This window comes from Scyliorhinus canicula, chromosome 3 (assembly GCF_902713615.1).
Source record: "Scyliorhinus canicula chromosome 3, sScyCan1.1, whole genome shotgun sequence".
Classification (NCBI taxonomy): domain Eukaryota; kingdom Metazoa; phylum Chordata; class Chondrichthyes; order Carcharhiniformes; family Scyliorhinidae; genus Scyliorhinus; species Scyliorhinus canicula.
The window spans coordinates 118,537,860-118,558,583 of NC_052148.1; the positions used below are offsets into that span (position 1 = coordinate 118,537,860).

Below are 20,724 nucleotides of genomic sequence, written 5' to 3' on the forward strand. Positions count from 1 at the left end.
AGCCCAAGCCAGGTCTTGTTGCATTTGGACACGGACTGCTGCATTATCCGAGGGGTCGCGAATTGTGCTGAACACTGTGCAGTCATCCATAAATAATCCCACTTCTGACCTTATGATGGAAGGGATGTCATTGACAAAGCAGCTGAAGATGGTTGGGCCTAGGACACTACCCTGAAGAACTCATTTATTATGATAATAGCTGATCATCCAACTCAATAGCTTTATCTCCATATCCTTTGATTCCCCTTCGCCCTAAGTGCTATATTTAACTGCTTCTTGAAAACATACAATTTTTTGGCCTCAACTACTTCCTGGTAATGAATTCCACAGGTTCAACACTCTCTGGATGAAGAAATTTCTCTTAATCTCTGTCCTAAATGGTCTATCCCGTATCCTCAAACTGTGACTCCTGGTTCTGGACACACCCACCATTTGGAACATCCGTCCTGCATCTACCCTGTCTGATCCGGTTACAATTTTATAGGTTTCTATGACATTCCCCCTCATTCTTCCGAGCTCCAGCGAATGCAATCCTAACCAACTCAATCTCTCCTCATACATCAGTTCTGCCAGCCCAAGAATCAGTCTTCACTGCACTCCCTCTCGAGCAAGAGCATCCTTCCTCAGATAAGGAGACCAAAATTGCACACAATATTCCAGGTGTGGCCTCACCAAGGCCTTGTATAATTGCAGCAAGACATCCCTGTTCCTGTACTTGAATCCTCTCGCAATGAAGGCCAGCAAATCATGTGCTTTCTTAACTGCCTGCTGCACCTGCATGCTTACCTTCAGTGACTGGTGTTCGAGGACACCTAGGTCTCATTATACAATCCACTCTCCTAATTATGGCCTTCAGATAATATCTGCCTTCTCATTTCTGCAATCAAAGTGGATAACCTCACATTTCTCCAGATTATACTTTGTCTGCCATTTATTTGCCCACTCACTCAACTTGTCCAAGTCATACTGAAGGATCTTTGCATCCTCCTCACAGTTCACCCTCTCACCCAACTTGGTGTCCTCAGCAAATTCGGAGAGATTGCATTTTGTTTCCTCATCTAAATTATAAATATATATTGTGAATAGCTGGGGGTTTCAGACCGATCCCTGTGGTACCCCCTGCCAATTTAAAAAATGCCTACTCTTTGTTTCTTGTCTGCCAACTAGTTTTCTATCCATCTCAATACACTTCCCCTAATCCCATGCCCTTTAATTTTGCATGCTAATCTTTCATGCAAAGCTTTGTCAAAAGCCTTCTTCAAGTCCAAATATACCACATCCACTGGCTCCCCCTCATCAACTCTACTAGCTATATCCTTGTAGAGTTCCAATAGAATTGTCAAGCATGATTATAAATCTATGCTGGCTCTGTCCGATCCTGCCACTGTTTTATGAATGCTCTGCTATAAAATCTTTGATAATGGATTCAAGAAATTTTTCCCACTACCGATGTCAGGCTTACTGGTCTATAATTCCTGTTTTATCTCTTCCTCCCTTTTTAAATAGTGGAGTTACATTAGCTACCCTTCAATCTGCAGGAACTGTTCCAGAGTCCACCAATGAATTCACTATTTCTAGAGCCACTTCCTTAAGTATTCTGGGATCTAGATTATCAGGCTCTGGGATTTATCAGCCTTCGATCCCATCAATTTCCCCAATGTCATTTCTCCACTAATATTGATCTCCTTCAGTTCCTCCCTCTCACGAAACCCTGCATTCCCCAACATTTCTTGTATCTGATTTGTGTCCTCATTTGTGAAGACAGAACCAAAGTATGTGTTTAGTTGCTCAGCCATTTCTTTGTCCCCTGTTATACATGCTCCTCGTTCTGACCTACATTTATCTTCATCAATCTTTTTCTCTTCATGTACCTATAGTTACTTTTACAGTCAGTTTTTATGTTCCCTGCAAGCTTACTCTCGTACTCTATTTTCCCCTTCTTAATCAATCCCTTGGTCCTTCTTTGCTGAATTCTAAACTGCTCCCAATCCTCAGTCCTATTGTGTTCCTTGGCCAATCTGTATGATTATTCCTCGGATCGAATACTACCTCTAATTTCCCTTGGTAGCCTTGCTTTCTTAATTTCCTTTTCGATTGCACCCCTCCACTTTTTATACTCCTCTCGGCCTTTTGGAGTATTTCATTCTTGGTGTCTGAGGTAAGCTTTCCTTTTCTGTCTTATGTTACCCCGTAAGCTCCTTGACATCCAGGAAACTCTATGGGCGGGATTCTCCGCAAATGCGGAGAATCGTAAAGGCTGCCGTGGGACAGGCCGTGACCCACGGCAGCCTTCACGCCCACTTCCGGGGCCGATTCTCCCCCCCCGGGCGGGGCTAGGAGCGTGGCCCCATGCGTCACGGCGGAGCGGCCTTGACGACCGTCGTCAAGGTCGCACGTCAAGCGTCACGCCGGCTGATACGGCCAATGACTTCGGCCGCGCATGCGCAGGTTGGACAACTGCGCATGCGCAGTTGGCGTCTTTTCCCTCAGCCGCCCCGCAAGACGTGGTGGCTTGATCTTGCGGGGCGGCGGAGGGAAAAGAGTGCGTCCATTACGGTGGGCACCGATCGCGGCCTATGCCCCCCTTGGCACGGCCATGGTACTGCCGTGCCAATCGGGCCCCCAGATGCCCCAAACGGGCAACTGGCGCCCATTTCACAACGGCAGCGAGAAGGTGTGTTTGCTGCTGTGCTGAAATGGGCATGAAGGACCGGCCGCTCGGCCCATCGGCCTCGGAGAATCGGCGCTCGCCGTAAAAAACGACAAGCGGCGATTCGTGGCGTGGGCGGGCGAGAAAAGCGGGAGGGCGTGAAAAATGGCGTGGGGGGCGGAGAATCGCGCCGTATGTTTGGCCGTTCCACCCTTTTTCTTTGTGGAACCATGTTTACTTTGAATCTCCCCTTTGAATGCCTCCTAGTGCTCTGGTACTAATTCACCTTCAAGAAGCTGTTTCCAGTCCTCTTTTGCTAAATCACTCCTCAGCTGAGTAAAATTGACCATACCCCAATACAGAACTGTACTATTATTCACTGAATCAGAGAATCCCTACAGTGCAGAAGAAGCCCCCCCCCCCCCCCCCCCAATTCAGCTCAACTGGTCGACACTAGCTCTCTGAAAGAGCGTTACCCTTTCCATAATGTTAAAACTAACCAAATTATGATCACACTCCCCAACTGTCCCAATTACCCCAATATCTTCCACCTGTCCAGCTTCATTACCTAAAATTAAGCCCACACCCACATCTCTTGTTACGTTTGCTATATGCTGGTCAAAACAGTTCTCCTAAATGCAGCTTAAGAATTCCGTTCCCTCCATTCCTTTCACACTAAAACTATCCTAGTTAGTACTGAGTTAGTTAAAATCCCCTACGATTACTGCCCTATTGTTTTTGCACTGCTCAGAGACTTGCCTGCATATTTACCCTTCTATCTCCCACTGACTGTCTGGCGTATTTAGTACACTCCCAGTAATATGACTGCACCTAAATTCAATCCATATGGCCTCAATTGATGATCCTTGCACCATAGCATCCGTCCTCATAGTTGTAATTGCTTTTCGAACCAAAAGTGCCACCCCTTCCCACTTCCATCTAGTCTGAAAATTCTGTAACCAGAACATTGTGATTCCTGTCCCACAACAAGCCATGTTTCTGTGATAGCTATGAGATCATACTAATAATAACAATCCTTCAGTGTCACAAGTAATACTGCAATGAAGTTACTGTGAAAATCCCCTAGTTGCCACACTCCGGCACCTATTCGGGTACACTGAGGGAGAATTCAGAATTCACCTGACAAGCATGTCTTTTAATACTTGTGGGAGGAAACGGGAGCACTTGGAAGAAACCCACGCAGACACAGGGAGAATGTGCAGACTCTGCACAAATAGTGGCCCAAGTCAGAAATCAAACCCGGGTCTCTAGTGCTTGTGAAGCAACAGTGATAACCACTGGGCCACCATGCCGCCCTTTCTACAATGTATGATGTGGCTCTCAGCCCATCTACTTTATTTGTTCTATTCTTTGCAGTGAAGCATCTAATCTTGAGCACTGCCAAATACATTTTTTTTAAAATTCTATCCTTTGGTTCCAGTCTTCCAGACACACTCACTAATTTTCTGCTTTCCATATTTAATTTTGCCCCACCTGAGTCTACCCTCAAGTTCCCATGCCCCTGTCAAACTGATTTAGCCCTCCCCAACAGCACTAGTAATCTTTTTAAAAAGCACATGTAACAGATTAACTAAAGTTATGGGCTATGAATAACACTCTGTATATTGACTCTGTACACATCCGCATGCTCTGATTCACTCTGCCTTAAAACAGCTTCTGGGCTTCATTTGCAACCCCTGTCTATGAACTCGGAGCACAGTTCATCGATGCTACGTGCTCACTTCACTCGACCCACATCATTGTTGTCCACTTCTGAATTTAACTCTGCACTCCTTCTTATTGTGTCCCGTGTATTTCCAGTTTACTATAAGGTTTTCATGTATCTTTATGTTTACACAGCCAGCCTATGTAACTTGACCTAACTCTTAACCCCACTGAGATTGTTATCTTTTGCCATCATGCCTCCTTTCATTTCTCCACTCACATTTACTCAACTCTCAAACTCCCTTCCCCAACCCCTGCACTCCATGATCTTCCTACACTTGCGCCGTTATCACAGGCTTGACCCCCCCCCCCCCCCACTCCCCACTTAGATAAGTTGATATCTTCCCTCAGTCTCTTTCTTGGCATCCTCTGAAAGGTGCACTGAGGCACGGTGCTGTTCATTCGAAGTGACAATCACAATTGCCCCAACCCACTCTCTTGTCAACTTTCCCGCCCTGTGTGGCACTGGAGGCTAAGCTAACCACTCATTTTTCTCACTGTTGATCTTGTCGTCTCTGCCAGCCAGTCAGCTTTCACCACCCCTCTTCGTATTTCCCTCCACATGTGAACAATGCTCATTCCAATTTTAAATTTACTGTGGATGATTGTAATGACACAATGGCCTTGAGAGAAACCTGGTTGAGGGGTGATGACACCACCCTGCCAGTCTATATCATCCCCAGTTGCCCTGTCAAAACTGCTGTGGTGGTAACGTGGCACTTATCAGATCACACCTTGGCATAACACCCTACTTCTATAGTATTTGCTCCTCCTGTGAGCATATCACCTTGTTTCATAGAATTTACAGTGCAGAAGGAGGCCATTCAGTCCATCGAGTCTGCACCAGCCCCTGGAATTAGCACCCCATTTAAGTCCATACCCGTAACTCACCTAACCTTTTTTTGGACATTAAGGACAATTTAGCATGGCAAATCCACCTACCTGCACAGCTTTGGACTGTGGGAGGAAACCGGAGCATTGGAGGAAACTCACGCAGACACAGGGAGAACGTGCAGACGCCGCATAGACAGTGACCCAAGCCAGGAGTCGAACCCGGACCCTGGAGCTATGAAGCAACTGTGCTAACCACTGTGCCACTCTCAACTCTCATTCAAAAATCATTATTTTCTACCATTCTTCCAATTATCATAAAAATGCTCTCAACGAGTTATCTTCACTGCGTTCCTCCATCATCTTCTGCACCGAATGACATTTTAAAAATAAATTTAGACTAACCAATTATTTGTTTTCCATTAAGGGGCAATTTAGCATGGCCAATCCACCTACACTGCACATCTTTTGGGTTGTGGGGTGAGACACACACAAACATGGGGAGAATGTGCAAACTCCACACGGACCCAGGGCTGGAAGTGAACCCGGGTCCTCGGTCCCGTGAAGTAGCAGTGCTAATCACTGCGCCACCCTGCTGCCCTTGCACCGAATGACTTGATGGTGATTTCAACCTCCATCTCAACTCTCTAATTCTCTCTCATCCAAGATCACTGCCCTCTGATCCTTTCTAAATCTCTCCATGTAAACGCCTTGACCCATATTCACAGCCACCCCCTTGACCTTGTCATGTCTCATAGTCTTGCTAGTCCTTTTGTATCAATCACAGATATGGCCATCTCTGATCACTTCTATTACTCTCCACCCACATCTCCTTTCCACATCCAAACTTACCTCCTGTTTTATGTAGTTGCCATTGGAAAAGATTATCCCCCGATTAACTTACAACTGCACTGTAAAAATGCCAATTATCTAGCCTTCAGCTCTCTGTCCAAATCAGCAGCTGGTGATTTGCTCAACCACACCGTCACCTCTATCTTTGATGCTCTAGTGGTCATTCCCTCTGGTATGGTCTTCACTTCTGCTACCCCAAGTCCAAGGTTGCAGCTTTGAAATTTCATTGCTGACGACTATGCTGGACCATATCGGGTTCTGCTCCCATTTGCAAAGATAACCCTCAGCTTCTTTTCTCTACTAATCATCATTTTAAACTGTCCTTCCTTGTCCCCGCCACCCTCATCTCCAATAAGAAGTGTAAAGAGCTCATGAACATCTTTGCCACCAAGATTGAAACCATCCAATCAGCTGCCTGAGCCATGTCCCACCCTCTCACACAGCCAAAGTCTCTCTAAAACTCATCCCCGCCCTAGCTTTCAACTTGCATCTTTCTCGGAATTCGCTCCTATCTTCTCTCACACCTCGCCAAATTCAAATAGTCAATGAGACTCACCTCCTGCTCACTTGATCTTATTCCCACACAACTACTGACCACCTAACTTTTCCTCTTGGTTCCCATTTAGCTGGGATTGTTAGCAGTTCTCTCTCTTCATGTGTTGTCCCTCCCTTCTTTAAATTGGCCACCATCTTCAAGATTTAACTATTTCTAAAAAGCAACATTGCCTAATTGCTGACAAACAAATCAATGATCTATCGAAGTGTAATAAATTGGTTCATTTTTGCACTGTACTGGTGTTTTACACAATTCATAAATGATTGAATCAACAAATTCCACAATTTTGACTGGCCCAGCCCATTACATCAGATATGAGAAATGTCCAAATTGACATTTTAATTTTTCAAATTATAAAATAAAAATAGACGATGATAACTGTGATTCAGTGTTAATCATTTACTTACCTTATTCAAACCATCATATTTCTCACGGTCAGTGTTCTTTAACCATTCCATTAACTTAGAATATCTAAGTAGATCTCGATGGAAAGGAAGGTGTTTAGGAAGAGTCAGCTCAGCTGAGTGCTGAGCCAAGGTCGAGCTTTGATCATGACCCTAAAAACAAAAACATCACAAATAAGCCATTGCCTCATTAAAACACTGGTAAATTCTAATCAAAGTATAACTCTGCAGAGGCCAGAACTCAACTGATTACCTTTGTCAGACTATATTACAACCTTCTGAGCCATTGGGAAAATTATGATTCAAAATGAATTGAACAAAATTAAATATTAATATGCTCGCTAAGTTTCACAAGTCACACTGGTTTTTCAAGTCATAAAGGACAACACGTACGCACAAATTATATTGTCAATTTTACCTGTGGAAAGGAGTAAAATAAAAAACAAGAGTTCACTATCAGCAGATGGTTACATAAGATTAACGGTAGATCAGTGGTTAGCACTGTAGCTTCACTGTAGCGCCAGGGACCCGGGTTCGATTCCCAGCTCGGATCACTGTCTGTGGGAAGTCTGCACATTCTCCCCGTGTCTGCATGGGTTTCCGTCGAGTTCTCTGGTTTCCTCCCACAAATCCCGAAAGTCGTGTGTATTAAGTTAATTGGACATTCTGAATTCTCCCTCTGTGTACCCGAATAGGCGCCATAGTGTGGTGACTAGGGGATTTTCACAGTAACCTCATTGCGGTGTTAATGTAAGTTTACTTGTGACACTGAAAGGGGATTATTATAAAACAGTTCAAGTTCATATAATCCAGCCATTGATGTAGATGGGAAAAATTAGTTTAAAATATCCTGTTGAGCACGGTGGCTAGCATTGCTACCCATGGCGGTGAGGACCCGGGTTCGAATCCCAGCCCTGCGTCACTGTCCGTGTGAAGTTTGCACATTCTCCCTGTGTCTACATGGGTTTCACCCCAACAACCCAAAGATGTGCAGGATAGGTGGATTGGCCCAGTTAAAAATTGCCCCTTAATTGGAAAAAAAATTGGGTACTCCAAATTAAAATAATATATATATTCTGTTGAGGGGCAGCATTGTGGCGCAGTGGTTAGCACTGGGACTGCGGCGCTGGGGGCCCAGGTTCGAATCCAGGCTCTGGGTCACTGTCTTTTGGATGGTCAATTCACTTATCTTTGAACAAGCTGCATTTCACTTAATAGATTACTCTCTGATAAGAGCTCTCAATGACTACTAAAAACATTGAACCCTGTAAGTGCTTGTTTATTACTCACCATGCACAAATTAGTACTTTGAATTGGAAATGGCAAATTAGGCATGGTATTTAACAATTCACTTTCAAATCCAAAATATCTATTTGAGATAAAAGGTGCAGTATTTTTTCTGCTGCAGTTTAAGCCTTTGAATATTTCAGTAATAATTAATTTGTTTCTTGTAACTAAATTAATTTACTATTGTTATTGAACTCCATATTTCATATTTCAGTGTGAGCACCAGAGTAAAGCTTTTTCATTTACTGGGATTGATTGGTTTCCTTACATTAATTATAAATCAATTTTAAGAATAAAATCATAGAATCACAATCATATATTGGTACTACAAAAAACATCCACTGTTAGTTAATTTTATAAGTAATTGCAGTAAATTGCATTACATTAAAAGTAAAATTTTAATACTGGTATCAAACATTTTAATGATAAATGCCAATACAAATAAAAACTTTCTTCCAGCAAGAGGTACCGGGAGCCAATTCTAGGCAGTGGTTAGTATTTTGAGACGGGAGAAGATTGCTGCCCCACTTTGGAAATCAATTATGCTTACAATGGCGTCAGTACTACAAAACACAATGTCACAGCTGACTCAGTGTAAAAATAAGGTGTTCCTATAACTACTGTCAACATTTGTGAACACCCAGTCATTATCAGAGCAATCATCTGTGTATCCTGTTAGCAACTCCCACATTCTTGAAAAGATGCGAGTGACAATAATACTATTCTTTATTTTATGACAAATCTTGCATTCTATCGGATTGGGCAGGTTTTTCTTCCCATCACAATATTTTTAATGTTGAATCTGCATTTAGTTATTTTTTTAAATTAATACCCTCACTAATTTAAAATAGTATTGGTCGCCAATTGCACCCTCATATTGGACAGTCTACTTCTGAAGCCAAGAATGCCCTTGTCTTTGATGTGGCACGAAGCACTAAAGTGGGTACCCTTTGAGAAAGACTCCTATTTCTGCAGTCCAGGCATGCAGACTGTTGTCGTTAAACCTGGGGGCAGAATTTAACCAAAACTAGGATTCCCAAACAGACTATCTAGCCCAAGACTAATACCATAATAGTTTACTAGTTAGGATCATTTTCATAAAAGTTATTTTTTAAGCAAATCTTTTAAAATGTTAGACACATGGTTTCACTAAGTAACTTGTGCAAGCCAGCCAAAGCAACAGCCATCTTCCTGCAATTTTAGAATTAAAAATTGACTCAATTTTTAAAAAAAAAGCAATTTAGCTGGCAGGACAATGCAAATAAGACATTAGAATTCAGCGCACACTCCATGCATCATTTTTGAAGAATAAATTTAAAGTTCATTCAATATTTGTTAGAGATTTCTTTTTTGGAGGTTCTCTGATTAAATTGAAAATATCCAACAATATATTCCCAGTAAACTATCTTTAACAAGATCATTACAGGCTTAAAGGAGCAAAGTATCGTACTTTCCAAAAACATAATTACAATTAGGAAAGGGGGATCTGTACACGGGTTTCTTTGATACTGTTAGGCATAGACAGATGAGGAGAAATCATTTTGTGCAAAACCTCCTTGATGACATCAGGAAGATCCAGTTCAGTGAGACTACGAACAGGACAGTGAAACTGGTACAGCAGTTTTTATTAATTATACGCAAGGTGAGTTCTACACAAAACGTCTGCTGGTCTGGGTAAGCAATTCTAAAGGATAAAACAATATATCAGAGAAAATTAGGGAGTTGGTGATAATTTATTTCAATGTATCTAAACCCAAATATTGACCATCTTTTCTCTTTCACAGAGGGGCTTTGCTAGAATAAACAAAGAAATTGCTTGCATTGGCAGGGGAGGTCAGTAAGCAGAGGGCACAGAAATAAGATAATTGGTCAAAGAACCAGAGGGAAGATGAGAAATTCATTTACTCAGCAACAAACTAGAACAAACAACCTGAAAGGATGATATAAGTAGGTTAAATAGCAACTTTCAAAGGGGTATTGTATATATAGTTGAAAAAGAAAAATGCGCACGGCTCTGATTAAAGAGCGGGGGTTTCTAAATGCTTCTATCCCTAAAAAGGAGATGGATATGGCCATCAGGGAGTTCCAGCAGGGACGGCCTCTGGGCCGGATGGTTTTGGGTGTGAGTTTTATAAGGAATTTAAGGACTTGCCGATAGATCCATTAATTGGTATGTACCGTCATTCGTTTGAGTCAGATCTGCTACCACCAAAGCTTCGAGAAGCAAATATTTCTTTGATTTTGAAGGCAGGCAAAAACCCAGTGGAATGTGCTTTCTATAGGCTAAACTCACATCTAATTGTTGATTTGAAATTGCTGTCTAAAGTGCTGGCGCGGGGTTTGGCACCTTCCGTTGACCATCTGGGGGAGCAAAGAGGGTGGGGGCATTAGACTGTGTTTATAAAGGGTCAAAATTCTTGCAATAATGTCAGATTGTTACTGAACTTTATCTAAGTGTTTCATAAGCCATCTTTGGATGGGTTAGTGATTTCCTTGGAAGTGGAGAAAACTTTTTACCAAGTGGAATGTGACTATCCGGTTCATACATTGCAGAGATTTGGGTTGGGAGAGGAATATGTTAAGTGGATATAAGTGATGTATCATAGGCCTTGATGTCAGAGCTTATGAATGGTTATAGATCTGAGAATTTTGGCCTCCAAAAAGGGACCAAGCATGGGTGCCCCTTATCTCCTTTGCTATTCGCATTGGCTATGGAGCCTGTGGCAGAGGCTATTGGACAGAAGCCTTTTGTTTCTGGGCTGCGCAGAGGAAGCAAGACATTCTTAACCTGAGGGAATGTCCAAGAAAACAAGATAGATTTAGCATTTTCACCAGTTACAAGATTAATTTTACCATGTCTGAATCTATACCAGTGGGTGGGTTGAGGGAGACCACGCTACCCTCTTCCCCCAACCTTGCTAACCTCCCATTCAGTTGGTCTCTTCAGGGTTTACATATCTGGAGGTTGTAATTAACACTTTCTTTAATCAACTGTATGGGGCCAATTTTCCTCAGTTGATTGCGTCTATTAGGTGGGACTTGACTCGTTCGTCCCCTTGCTGATATCGTGGCTGGATGGGTTTGCATTGATTAAGTTGAATGTGTTGCCTAGATTACTGTATCCTTTTGAGATGTTGTAATCTTATTGTCGGCCAAGGTCTAAAGGAGATCAATGGATTGATCAGCTTATTCACTTGGAATAAAAAGCTTTGTTTGAAATTGGTCAAGTTAGCATCATACAACCAGGCCCATTGGGTCTGCACCGACCCTCTGAAAGGACACCCTACCTGGGCCCACTACTCCACTCTAACCCTGTAACCTCACCTAACTTGCACACCTTCACTGACTTGCACATCTTTGGACGTTGAGGGGCAATTTAGCTTGGCCAATCCACCTAACCTGCACATACTTGGACGTGGGAGGAAACTGGGGCACCCAGGGGAAACCCACACAGACATAGGGGGAAAGTGCTCCCAGTATCTATGAGGGGATTAAGAGTGCCGAATATTAGAATGTACCAACTAGCTTCTCATCATGGGTTCATAAAGGACTGGGTTAGAAGGGACACGACCTCCATGTGGCTGGATATTGAAGCAGGCCAGTTGGTATATCCTTTACAGGCCTTGTTGTTTTATGGGGATTTTAGATCGGCTCTGATAGGTGTGAGAATCCTATAATAATTAATACTCGTAGAGAGCATGGAGGATGATCTGTCAATTAGAAAGAAGATCTAAACTGAGTTCCACTCTCAGTCTCTCTCATTCAGGGCAACACAGACTTTCCACCAGATCTTATAAACCATGGATTTTATATTTGTAGAGATAGAGGCATTCTGGGCTAGTCCTCCTTGTCATCCTCTGAGCACCTTGGCCAATTTGACATTGAGAGAAACTCCTTTTTTTAAGTATCTCCAACTTCGAGACTTCATCCTTATTAAGACAACTATGCATCTTGACACTTCTATTTATCCAATGGAAAAAATCCTAACTTCTGCAGAGCCTAAATAGTTAATTAGCAAGTTTTATGATACCTTGTGTTCTAGATCCTGCGCGAGTGTGTTGGGTACCTTGCAATCTTGGGAACGAGACTTGGCAACCAATATTGATGTGGAGACAACAAAGAAAAAAAGAAAAGTACAGCACAGGAACAGGCTTCGCCCACCATGCTGCCCATCTAACCTAAAACCTTTTACATATCTGGGGCCCATATCCCTCTATTCCTAACCTATTCATGTATTTGTCAAGACACACTTAAACGTCTCTATTGTACCAGTTTCCATCACGTCCTCCAGCAGCGAGTTCCAGGCACCCACTACCATCTGTGTAAAAAACATCCCTTGCACATAGGGTAATATATGGGATAATGCTAAGAAAACTTTGGTATGTAACAGAACGAAGGACAGTCAATTCAAGATATGGCACCGTTTGCACATTACGCTGAGTTTGAGACATGGGTTTGATCCTGCTATTTCCCCGGTGTACCTAAGGTGCCTGGTAGTCGAAAGTGAGTATATAAAGTGCATATAGTCCTGTGTCAAGATGCAATCCTATTGGTCTGGCGTAGTTAAGGAGTTTAAGAGGATATTTGGCACAGCATTAGAATTTGATCCTTTATTCCTAATTCTGGGTCTAATTTCTTGATGCTAATGAAAAAAGTCTGTGTAACATCCTAACTTTTGCAGCTCGGAAAAATATCCTCTACGCCTGGATTAATGACATGTATCCTTCGATTCAAAAATTGGCATAAAATAGTTATGGTTTGGATTCCTATTGAATTCCTGACTTTTGTATTCCATTCTAAGTTGGGTACATTCCATAAAGCGAAGGATTCCATCGCAAATTTATAGATTCCGGTCTGTCTGACATGCAAGATTTTCACTAAGCCATGTTGTAAGTCTTGATTTTGCTAAACATAAAGATGTACATTTTATGTTGTTTTATCATGTTTGTATGGCCTTATCCTCTTTCCCCTCCACTCTAATTGATCTGTTCTATAATTACAGGAACTATTTCTTAAGCACCATAGTTCTGAAATTATCCTGTCTTTCTCTGTTCTTATGTTTGCAGAAATGATTGCTCTGTGCTGTACCAGTGTGTGTTTTGAAAGTTTGTTCATCATCTGTAAAAATGATAAAACTCTAATAAAAATATATTTCAAAAGAGTGAAAGCTGATCTGGCAAGGTGGGATGGTCTCCCTCTGTCACTGATGGGTCGGGTACAGGCAGTTAAAATGAACGTGCTGCCACGATTTCTGTTTATTTTTCAAATGCCTGCCGATTTTCCTGCCAAAGGCTTTTTTTTTTTTAAAGAGTGATTGAAGAAATGATTACCTCGTTCATATGAGGAGAGAAGGTGGCCAGGGTTAGAAAGGTGCTGCTACAGAGGGAAGGCAGGCACGGGGTTTGGGTCTTCCCAACCTGATGTATTATTATTGGGCGGCAAATGTGAAGAAGGTGCGAAGCTGGGTCAGAGGGGTTGATTCCCAGTGGGTCAGAATGGAGGAGAGTTTGTGTAGGGGGTTGGGATTGAAGGCGCTAGCTCCTGATGGCCCCGGGCAAATACTCAGGGAATCCGGTAATAATAGCTTCATTGAGAATTTCGAGGCAGTTTCGCCAATACTTCGGGTTGGGGGCAGGGCCAAGGGAAATGCCGATTGGGGGGAACCACAGATTTGAGTCAGGGAAGTGGGATGGAAATTTTGGTAAATGGGAGATGGGGATTAAGCCACTAAAAGATTTGTTTCTTAGGGATCGGTTTGCAGGATTGAAGGAGCTGGGAGCAAAGTATGGGCTGGAGCAGGGTAAAAGTTTAGATACATGCAGGTTCGAGATTTTGCCAGGAAGGAGATAACAGAGCTTCCCGGTGGAGCCGGCCTCCACATTGCTAGAGGTGCTGACGACAGGGGGACTGGAGAGGGGGGGTACTGTCGTCAGTTTACTTTGGAAGAGGAGAAGGCACCACTGGAAAGGATCAAAGCAAAGTGGGAAGAGGAGTTGGGTGAGGGTATGGTGGAGTGGTTCTGGTGTGAGGTGCTCCGGAAAGTGAATGCCTCCACCTCGTGTGCGAGGTTGGGGCTGAAAGAGCTGAAGGTGGTATACAGAGTACACCTCACAAGGGCGAGGATGAGCAGGCTCTTTGAGGGAGTAGAAGATGTGTGTGAACGTTGGGGGAGGGGGACAATTCATGGGCGCTATTCATTATGCACTTTCAAGAATTGGTTAATATCGAACATTAGGGGGTTGGGGGCTATATGTGTTAATGGTGACTATGGGTGATTCCTGATTCCTTTTTGTTATTTGTTTATGTTAACATGCGGGCAGTTGTTTGGGGGTTGGTGGGAGGATGGGATTGTTGTTGATATGGGGATTGACATTATATTCGTTACTGCTTATTGTTTATTGTTAGTGGGTGTACATTTGGGAGAAAATGTGAAAAAGGAGAATATAAATATTCTTAAAAATATATATATTTCAAAAAAGAGAAGGGATTTAATTTGATACCCCTTCCAAATGTCTAGCAACGGTATGATGGATCAAATAGCCTCCTGTTTGATTCTATGATTTCCAGATAATATATGTACTGGATTGCAGCAGTTCTCGAAGGCACCTTCTCAAGGGAATTAGAGGGGGGGAGAGACACAATAAATGCTGGTCTAACCACATTCCACAGATGGATAAATTATTTATTTTCAGCAATTTATATCATTGGTAAGTGTACAGATCACCATTATAATGTAGAAGAATTATGCAACAGTTTAATTCAATAATTTTGACTGAACATGAATTTGCATCAGAGAAACTCCAGAGGAATGTGCATAAAGAGCTGCATTAATCAAATATGATATCACCATGGTCCTGCTGTGATTTCATTTCAATTCAAAAATGTTAAACAAACAAATCAACAGCATACTTTAATTCAAACTTTACAAAGAAAAGGTAAAGTAAAATCCGGGTCTATGATGACTTAGATCATAAACCCTAAAATAAGATTAGAAAATAGTCCTTCAAGGTGTTAGGCAGGCATCAGCCATTACTAAGCGTTATAAATAATAGACATAAAATTTCAAGGAATGCAGTGGTATTACAATTTTTACTTAATTTAATGAGATGATATCTGCAATTCAAAAAACTTTGAATATTTTGCAATACTGTTGAAGATCAAACTAACAGTAAAACCCAGTTCAAAACACTGCATTTAGTACTCAAAGGTTTAAAAGCCTGACAAGCAGCGAGAGCTGAAATACTCCATGCTCAGCGTACTCACAGAAACTGAGTGGTAGGAGGCTCTGCGATAGTGCAGGGTGAGAGTCTGAGTAAACTGATTAAACACAAAAACATGAAATGAAAGTGTGACGTAAGAAAATAATCAATAGTGAAATTTACCAGTATTGGGATACTGATAATGGCAAATCTATGAGAGCCTGTAGAAAAAAATAATCCATCTTCAAACAAGTTATCAAGTTGCAACAACATCAAGAGGATAAGTGTTCTTGTAACTCCTACAGTTCAGAGAACAAACCACCAGAGACTGCCTTGTATGGTTATTAAATTCCATGAGCCCTAAGACTCTATTTGCAGTATAATCCAAACCAGTTGAACATATATGTGTATATCCCAATACACACATGCAGATTTCTGTTTTGTATTTGGGTTAGTTCATTTTGCTAAAGTTCCTTTTGCAATTACATTTCATATTGCCTATTGCCGTCATGTTTGCTGTTTGCAGTGGGGCATCACCTGAAAGAGAAGTGTTGCTCAATACTGTGACCTTCAATTGTCAGGAAGAAAAGGAGGCAACAGATTTTTTTAACTCGAATATTTACTCTTTTTGTACTCAAATTCCATATGAGCATTCTATATTTCAGAAAGTATTGAAATTAATGTGGCATATTCTGTTATTTGTTTGGAAAAAATACAACTCTACATTTTCAGTTTGGGCAAAGTATATTTAAGTAAATAATACTGGCCTGCAAAATCATTCAATTATAATGCACACGTGTGTCATTCAATACTTGATACTTCAGTTCTGTCCTAAATGTTTCATTACAAAATTACTCCGTTTTTCCACTTTGTCCTTGGAAAAGAATCTTGTTTTATATAGTTACTAACCAAATGTGACTGCCATTCAAGCAACATAAAGCAGACAGAATATGCCAGGACATTGATTCTTTTGACATCAATCAAACACTACATAGATACTGATAACACCATCACTGAAGCACGCCTGTAACTTCCACATTTGTACAATTATAAAAGTAGATTGTGTAGAAGTCATGCCAAGCTGACATGAGAATATTGCAAATTGTTAAAAGCAGTATTCACTTTTAAAAATGGACATTGTTAGACTTTTAAAACTGATACATTTTTGAACTGCAAATTGGCCTTGCTTCTGGAAGCTTCTAAAAGTGGACTATAATGACCACAGACTTGTGGAATACACCTGCCATTGTCAGGGCTCACCCCAAAACAGCAAGGACAGTAATAAAGTTTCAGATGTCATGTCTCCGAACTGCCAAATAACAAAGGGGAGCTACCACAACTAATTATGCACAGTGTCACGGGAATGTCACTTTAAGAAATGTTTGTCTTCTCAAGTGGCTGCAGTGATGTCATTGTGTGGGTGGAGCTGGGCTCTGGCTCTGCTTTTTACTTTCGTTTTGAGCTGGAAGCTGTTTGTGACTCTGAGTTTTACTTTCGGTTTTCAGTTGGGGAACTGCATTCACACCAAGGTGGTGTATTTTGGTCTCTCTCTCTCTGCATGCTAAAGAATGTCTCCAGATCACATGATAATTTCAAAGTAATACCTGTTTCTGTAAGGAATGAAAACCTACTGTTTTTGTAGGAAAAAGGGGTGTTTGGCTTATGGTTGTTGTTAGGAAAGCAACTAAGGGTTACCTATAGAGTAGTGTATCTTGGTTGGGGGGATATTTGTGTTGGTAATTGATAAGATGTTTACTGTGTGGTTATAAAATGTTCACTGGATTCATAGAATAAACATTGTTTTGTTTAAAAATACTTAATATCTCTGTTGCATAACACCTGAAAGGCAGACCCTTGTGCTCATCATAACCAAAATCAATAAACAGTTGTAGATCAGGTGAACTCCATGATATACTTTGGTGTTCTCTAAACCCTGGCCCATAACAACAGAAAAGTGCTAAGGATGCTTAGCTGCCTCCATTTTATATGTAATTGGTTTTGACCATGAGTGATAGAAGCTACTTTATTAATATGAACAGGCTATTGATTATATCAATGGCCAGTCATCACATGCCAAAACTTTCATTTCCAAAAGCCTTTGTATTGTAAGTCCTGTTTGCTTGCATACGTAACAGCACCTTGAAATCTGGCGGTAACATCTAGCTTTTTTACCAAGCCACAAGGCTTACAGTTTAAGATCTCCTCAGATCCTGCTTCTAAAAGATCCTAAATTCGCCTAGAAAAAAACTGGTCCTCTGACTACAAGTATTATGTGGTCTGCTTTTCTCAACTTGCCACACATCTCGTATTCCAAAGCAAACTCCATAAAATCCTGTCTTCAGCGACCTGGAATTGCCTGAATTTTAATTGCTGAGTGAAAGAACCCATCGCACTGGACTGTAATATTCACATCAACTTATGCTTTAATATTCGTAGAAGTGAATCTCCTTTCTCTGACTGTATTTTTGTGTGTGAGGTGGGTGGCATGTGTGTGTGTGGCGCGTTTGCGGCACGTGTACAAACATGTGCATATAGTAGAGACAAACCTTTCCAGGAGGGTGTGGATGAATAAATTGTCAATAAAGTGTGCTGCTAGTACACAAAGAGATTGCATATAATAAAGGTTTTGGGAAAACACAACTTCGTGTTATCAAAATTAAACCACGCTGATTATGAAAAGAAGGATAGAAGAATTAGGGGCTCAGTCTGTCTTTCTCCCCTGCTCATAACATAAGAAATGAAAAAGGATGAGAAAAATTCGGGATCAATTCAATGGAAAATCTGGGAGATGCAAAACTATTAAATAAAACAAAAGGTCATCCTAGGTTATATCTTACAGGTGTTCAAGAAGGGAGCTCACCACCACCTTCTCAAGGGGAAATTAGGGATGGGCAATAATTGCTAGCCTAGCCAGCGAGGCCCACATCATGTGAATGAATGAAAAACAAGGTAAGGATCAGTTGTTCCAAATAGATGAAGAAAACCAGTCATATCAGAATGATACGCTCTATCCATTATGTCTAATTGCTCTTTCCCCCCCCCCCCCCCCCCCAGAGATCAGGAGTAAGTTGGCTTCCACTTTCAAAATCAGCCTTGAACCGTATCGGTCACAAGGTCTCTTCTTCTAGATGAATGCTGAAAGGTCTAGTTTGAATACCAGTTTGGGGCCCTTCTGGATTCTTCACTTGATTATCCTAAATTCCTTTAATTTAGCAAAACTACTTTCAAGATGAATTTACACCAAGCTTCAGAATAAGACAAGTCATTTTTATACATAAAATGTTTTAATTGATTTCAATATGCAATTGGAAAGAAACAAAGTTAAATACAAGAAGTTTAATGGCAACAAGTTCAAGTAGAACATATCTTTCTCCCAAAGTTATCTTAAAGATCCACAATCAGAATGAAAGGTTGAAAATGAAGCAAACTTTAATCCAAAAGTTAGACCAAGATTCATTATTTGACATACCTGCTGGACAAAGACATTATTAAGATGGTTGGCAAGTCTCCTGGCAAATTGTTCCCGAAGATCTTTGAACTGCTGTTGCTGCTGCTGCACTGCTTGAAGCTGGTCATGTCCTAGAATAAATTATCAGCAAATTAAGGGAAATATTTGAAGAAAAATTGTGCAATGATCACCACCTGCAAAAGGATTTTTGTTTAACAAATACTTAATTTTATACATATTGTTGGAACACAAAAACAGCAACACCAGCAATTTACTGTTCTTTTTAATGTTCTCCTCCCCCAAAACCATAGGATTAGTCTTTCAAGCTGTCAGATACTGAACCACATCTTGCTTTCTCCCTTTAATTTAGTCACAATAAAGTTTGGAACAAGGTGCATTCAGAATCATGACCCATTTCATGCAGTTCACATTAGCTTCATGCATGAATCGATTTCCTGAATATGCATTTGAACATTGTTATAGCATCTGTGAAACAGGTCATTGCTATAATAGTTTAATTGCTATAATAGTTTATCACAGAATCCTGCCCCTGGGTCACTGTCCGTGTGGAGTTTGCACATTCTCCCATGTCTGCGTGGGTTTGACCCCCACAACCCAAAGATGTGTTGGTTAGGCAGATTGGCCACACTAAATTACCCTTTAATTAGAGAAAAATAATTGGCTACTCTAAATTTATTTTTTTTTAAATAAGTTAATCACTAGCATAATTTTTTCAAATTGGTCATCTACAAATGGCACCATAATTGTAGTTCTTAATAAATCAGTTCTTTGAAAATAAAAGAATGATGCGAGAAGTACTGGGATCCATTTCAAGGACACTTGATTAGGTTATCTTGATTTATACTTGCCAAGACCAGTCACTTTTTTTAATTTGAAAAAAACTTGGAAATGTCATATGAAGTCATTGTATATGAATTGAAATAAGTTCTCAAAGGACTAAAAGTCAGTTTGCAGCAAAGATTAGAAAAAAGGATGTGCAGCGAAGACAGATGACAATTGAGAAGTGACATTCCTTGCTCCTTGGGTTAATTGGGGACATGAAAGGGCATTATTTCACTTTAGAGCTCTCAGTAAATATCCACACCTATATTGGTTGGCATGAGCTTTTTTAGCTGAGTACATTAGAGTTTAGTTGCCCCAATAATTTGTTTAGAATCCACGGTTTGAAGAGGATTGCAACATTGATTGACAGCTTTACTGGCCAACCCAAGAGATGGGAAGAATCAGGAACAAAGACAAGCTTTGTCGACTGGGAAATGCCAGACACAGGTAATCAGAGCACACATAGGTAACGCCATTAAAGGATGTTAAGAGTCAGGTCGATTTTCATAATTAGGAGTCTGACAAAAAAGGAAAACCCAATGCAAGCATTGGAATAGACTAGCACTTTTAATGCTTTGCATGGGAAGCTTTAAATAATTTAAGTACTAACCCGTTTAGTCATGTACATTAGTTAAAATAAACAAGTTTTGTGATTTTGCATTGACCGTGTCTCACAAGTGTGCATTTGAACATAGGAAAGAGAAGGTCACTCAGCTCCTTGAGCACACTCTGCCATTTAATTAGATCATGACTGATCGTCTCCCTCAACCCCGTTGTCCTGCACTATCGCCATATCCCTTGATGTCTTTAATATTGTCATGAGTGTCCCTTTAAGAAATATTTTTCTCTTTTCACATGGCTTCAGTGATGTCATTCTGTGGGTGGAGCTGGGCTGTGAGTTGGTTTTACTTTCGCTTTGACTTTGAACT

At 41.1% G+C, this 20,724-nt stretch overlaps 1 protein-coding gene across 1 annotated transcript in view; it reads right to left on the reverse strand.

The window, feature by feature from the left end:
* Positions 1–20,724, reverse strand: part of exoc1 (exocyst complex component 1) — a 174,832-nt gene that overhangs the window by 82,435 nt on the left and 71,673 nt on the right. Inside the window, exons 8-9 of the mRNA XM_038791157.1 lie at positions 18,974–19,083; positions 7,022–7,171 (exon numbers count right to left, since the gene is read on the reverse strand). Coding sequence (XP_038647085.1) covers positions 7,022–7,171; positions 18,974–19,083 — 260 coding nt within the window. The remainder of the gene's footprint in view (positions 1–7,021; positions 7,172–18,973; positions 19,084–20,724) is intronic.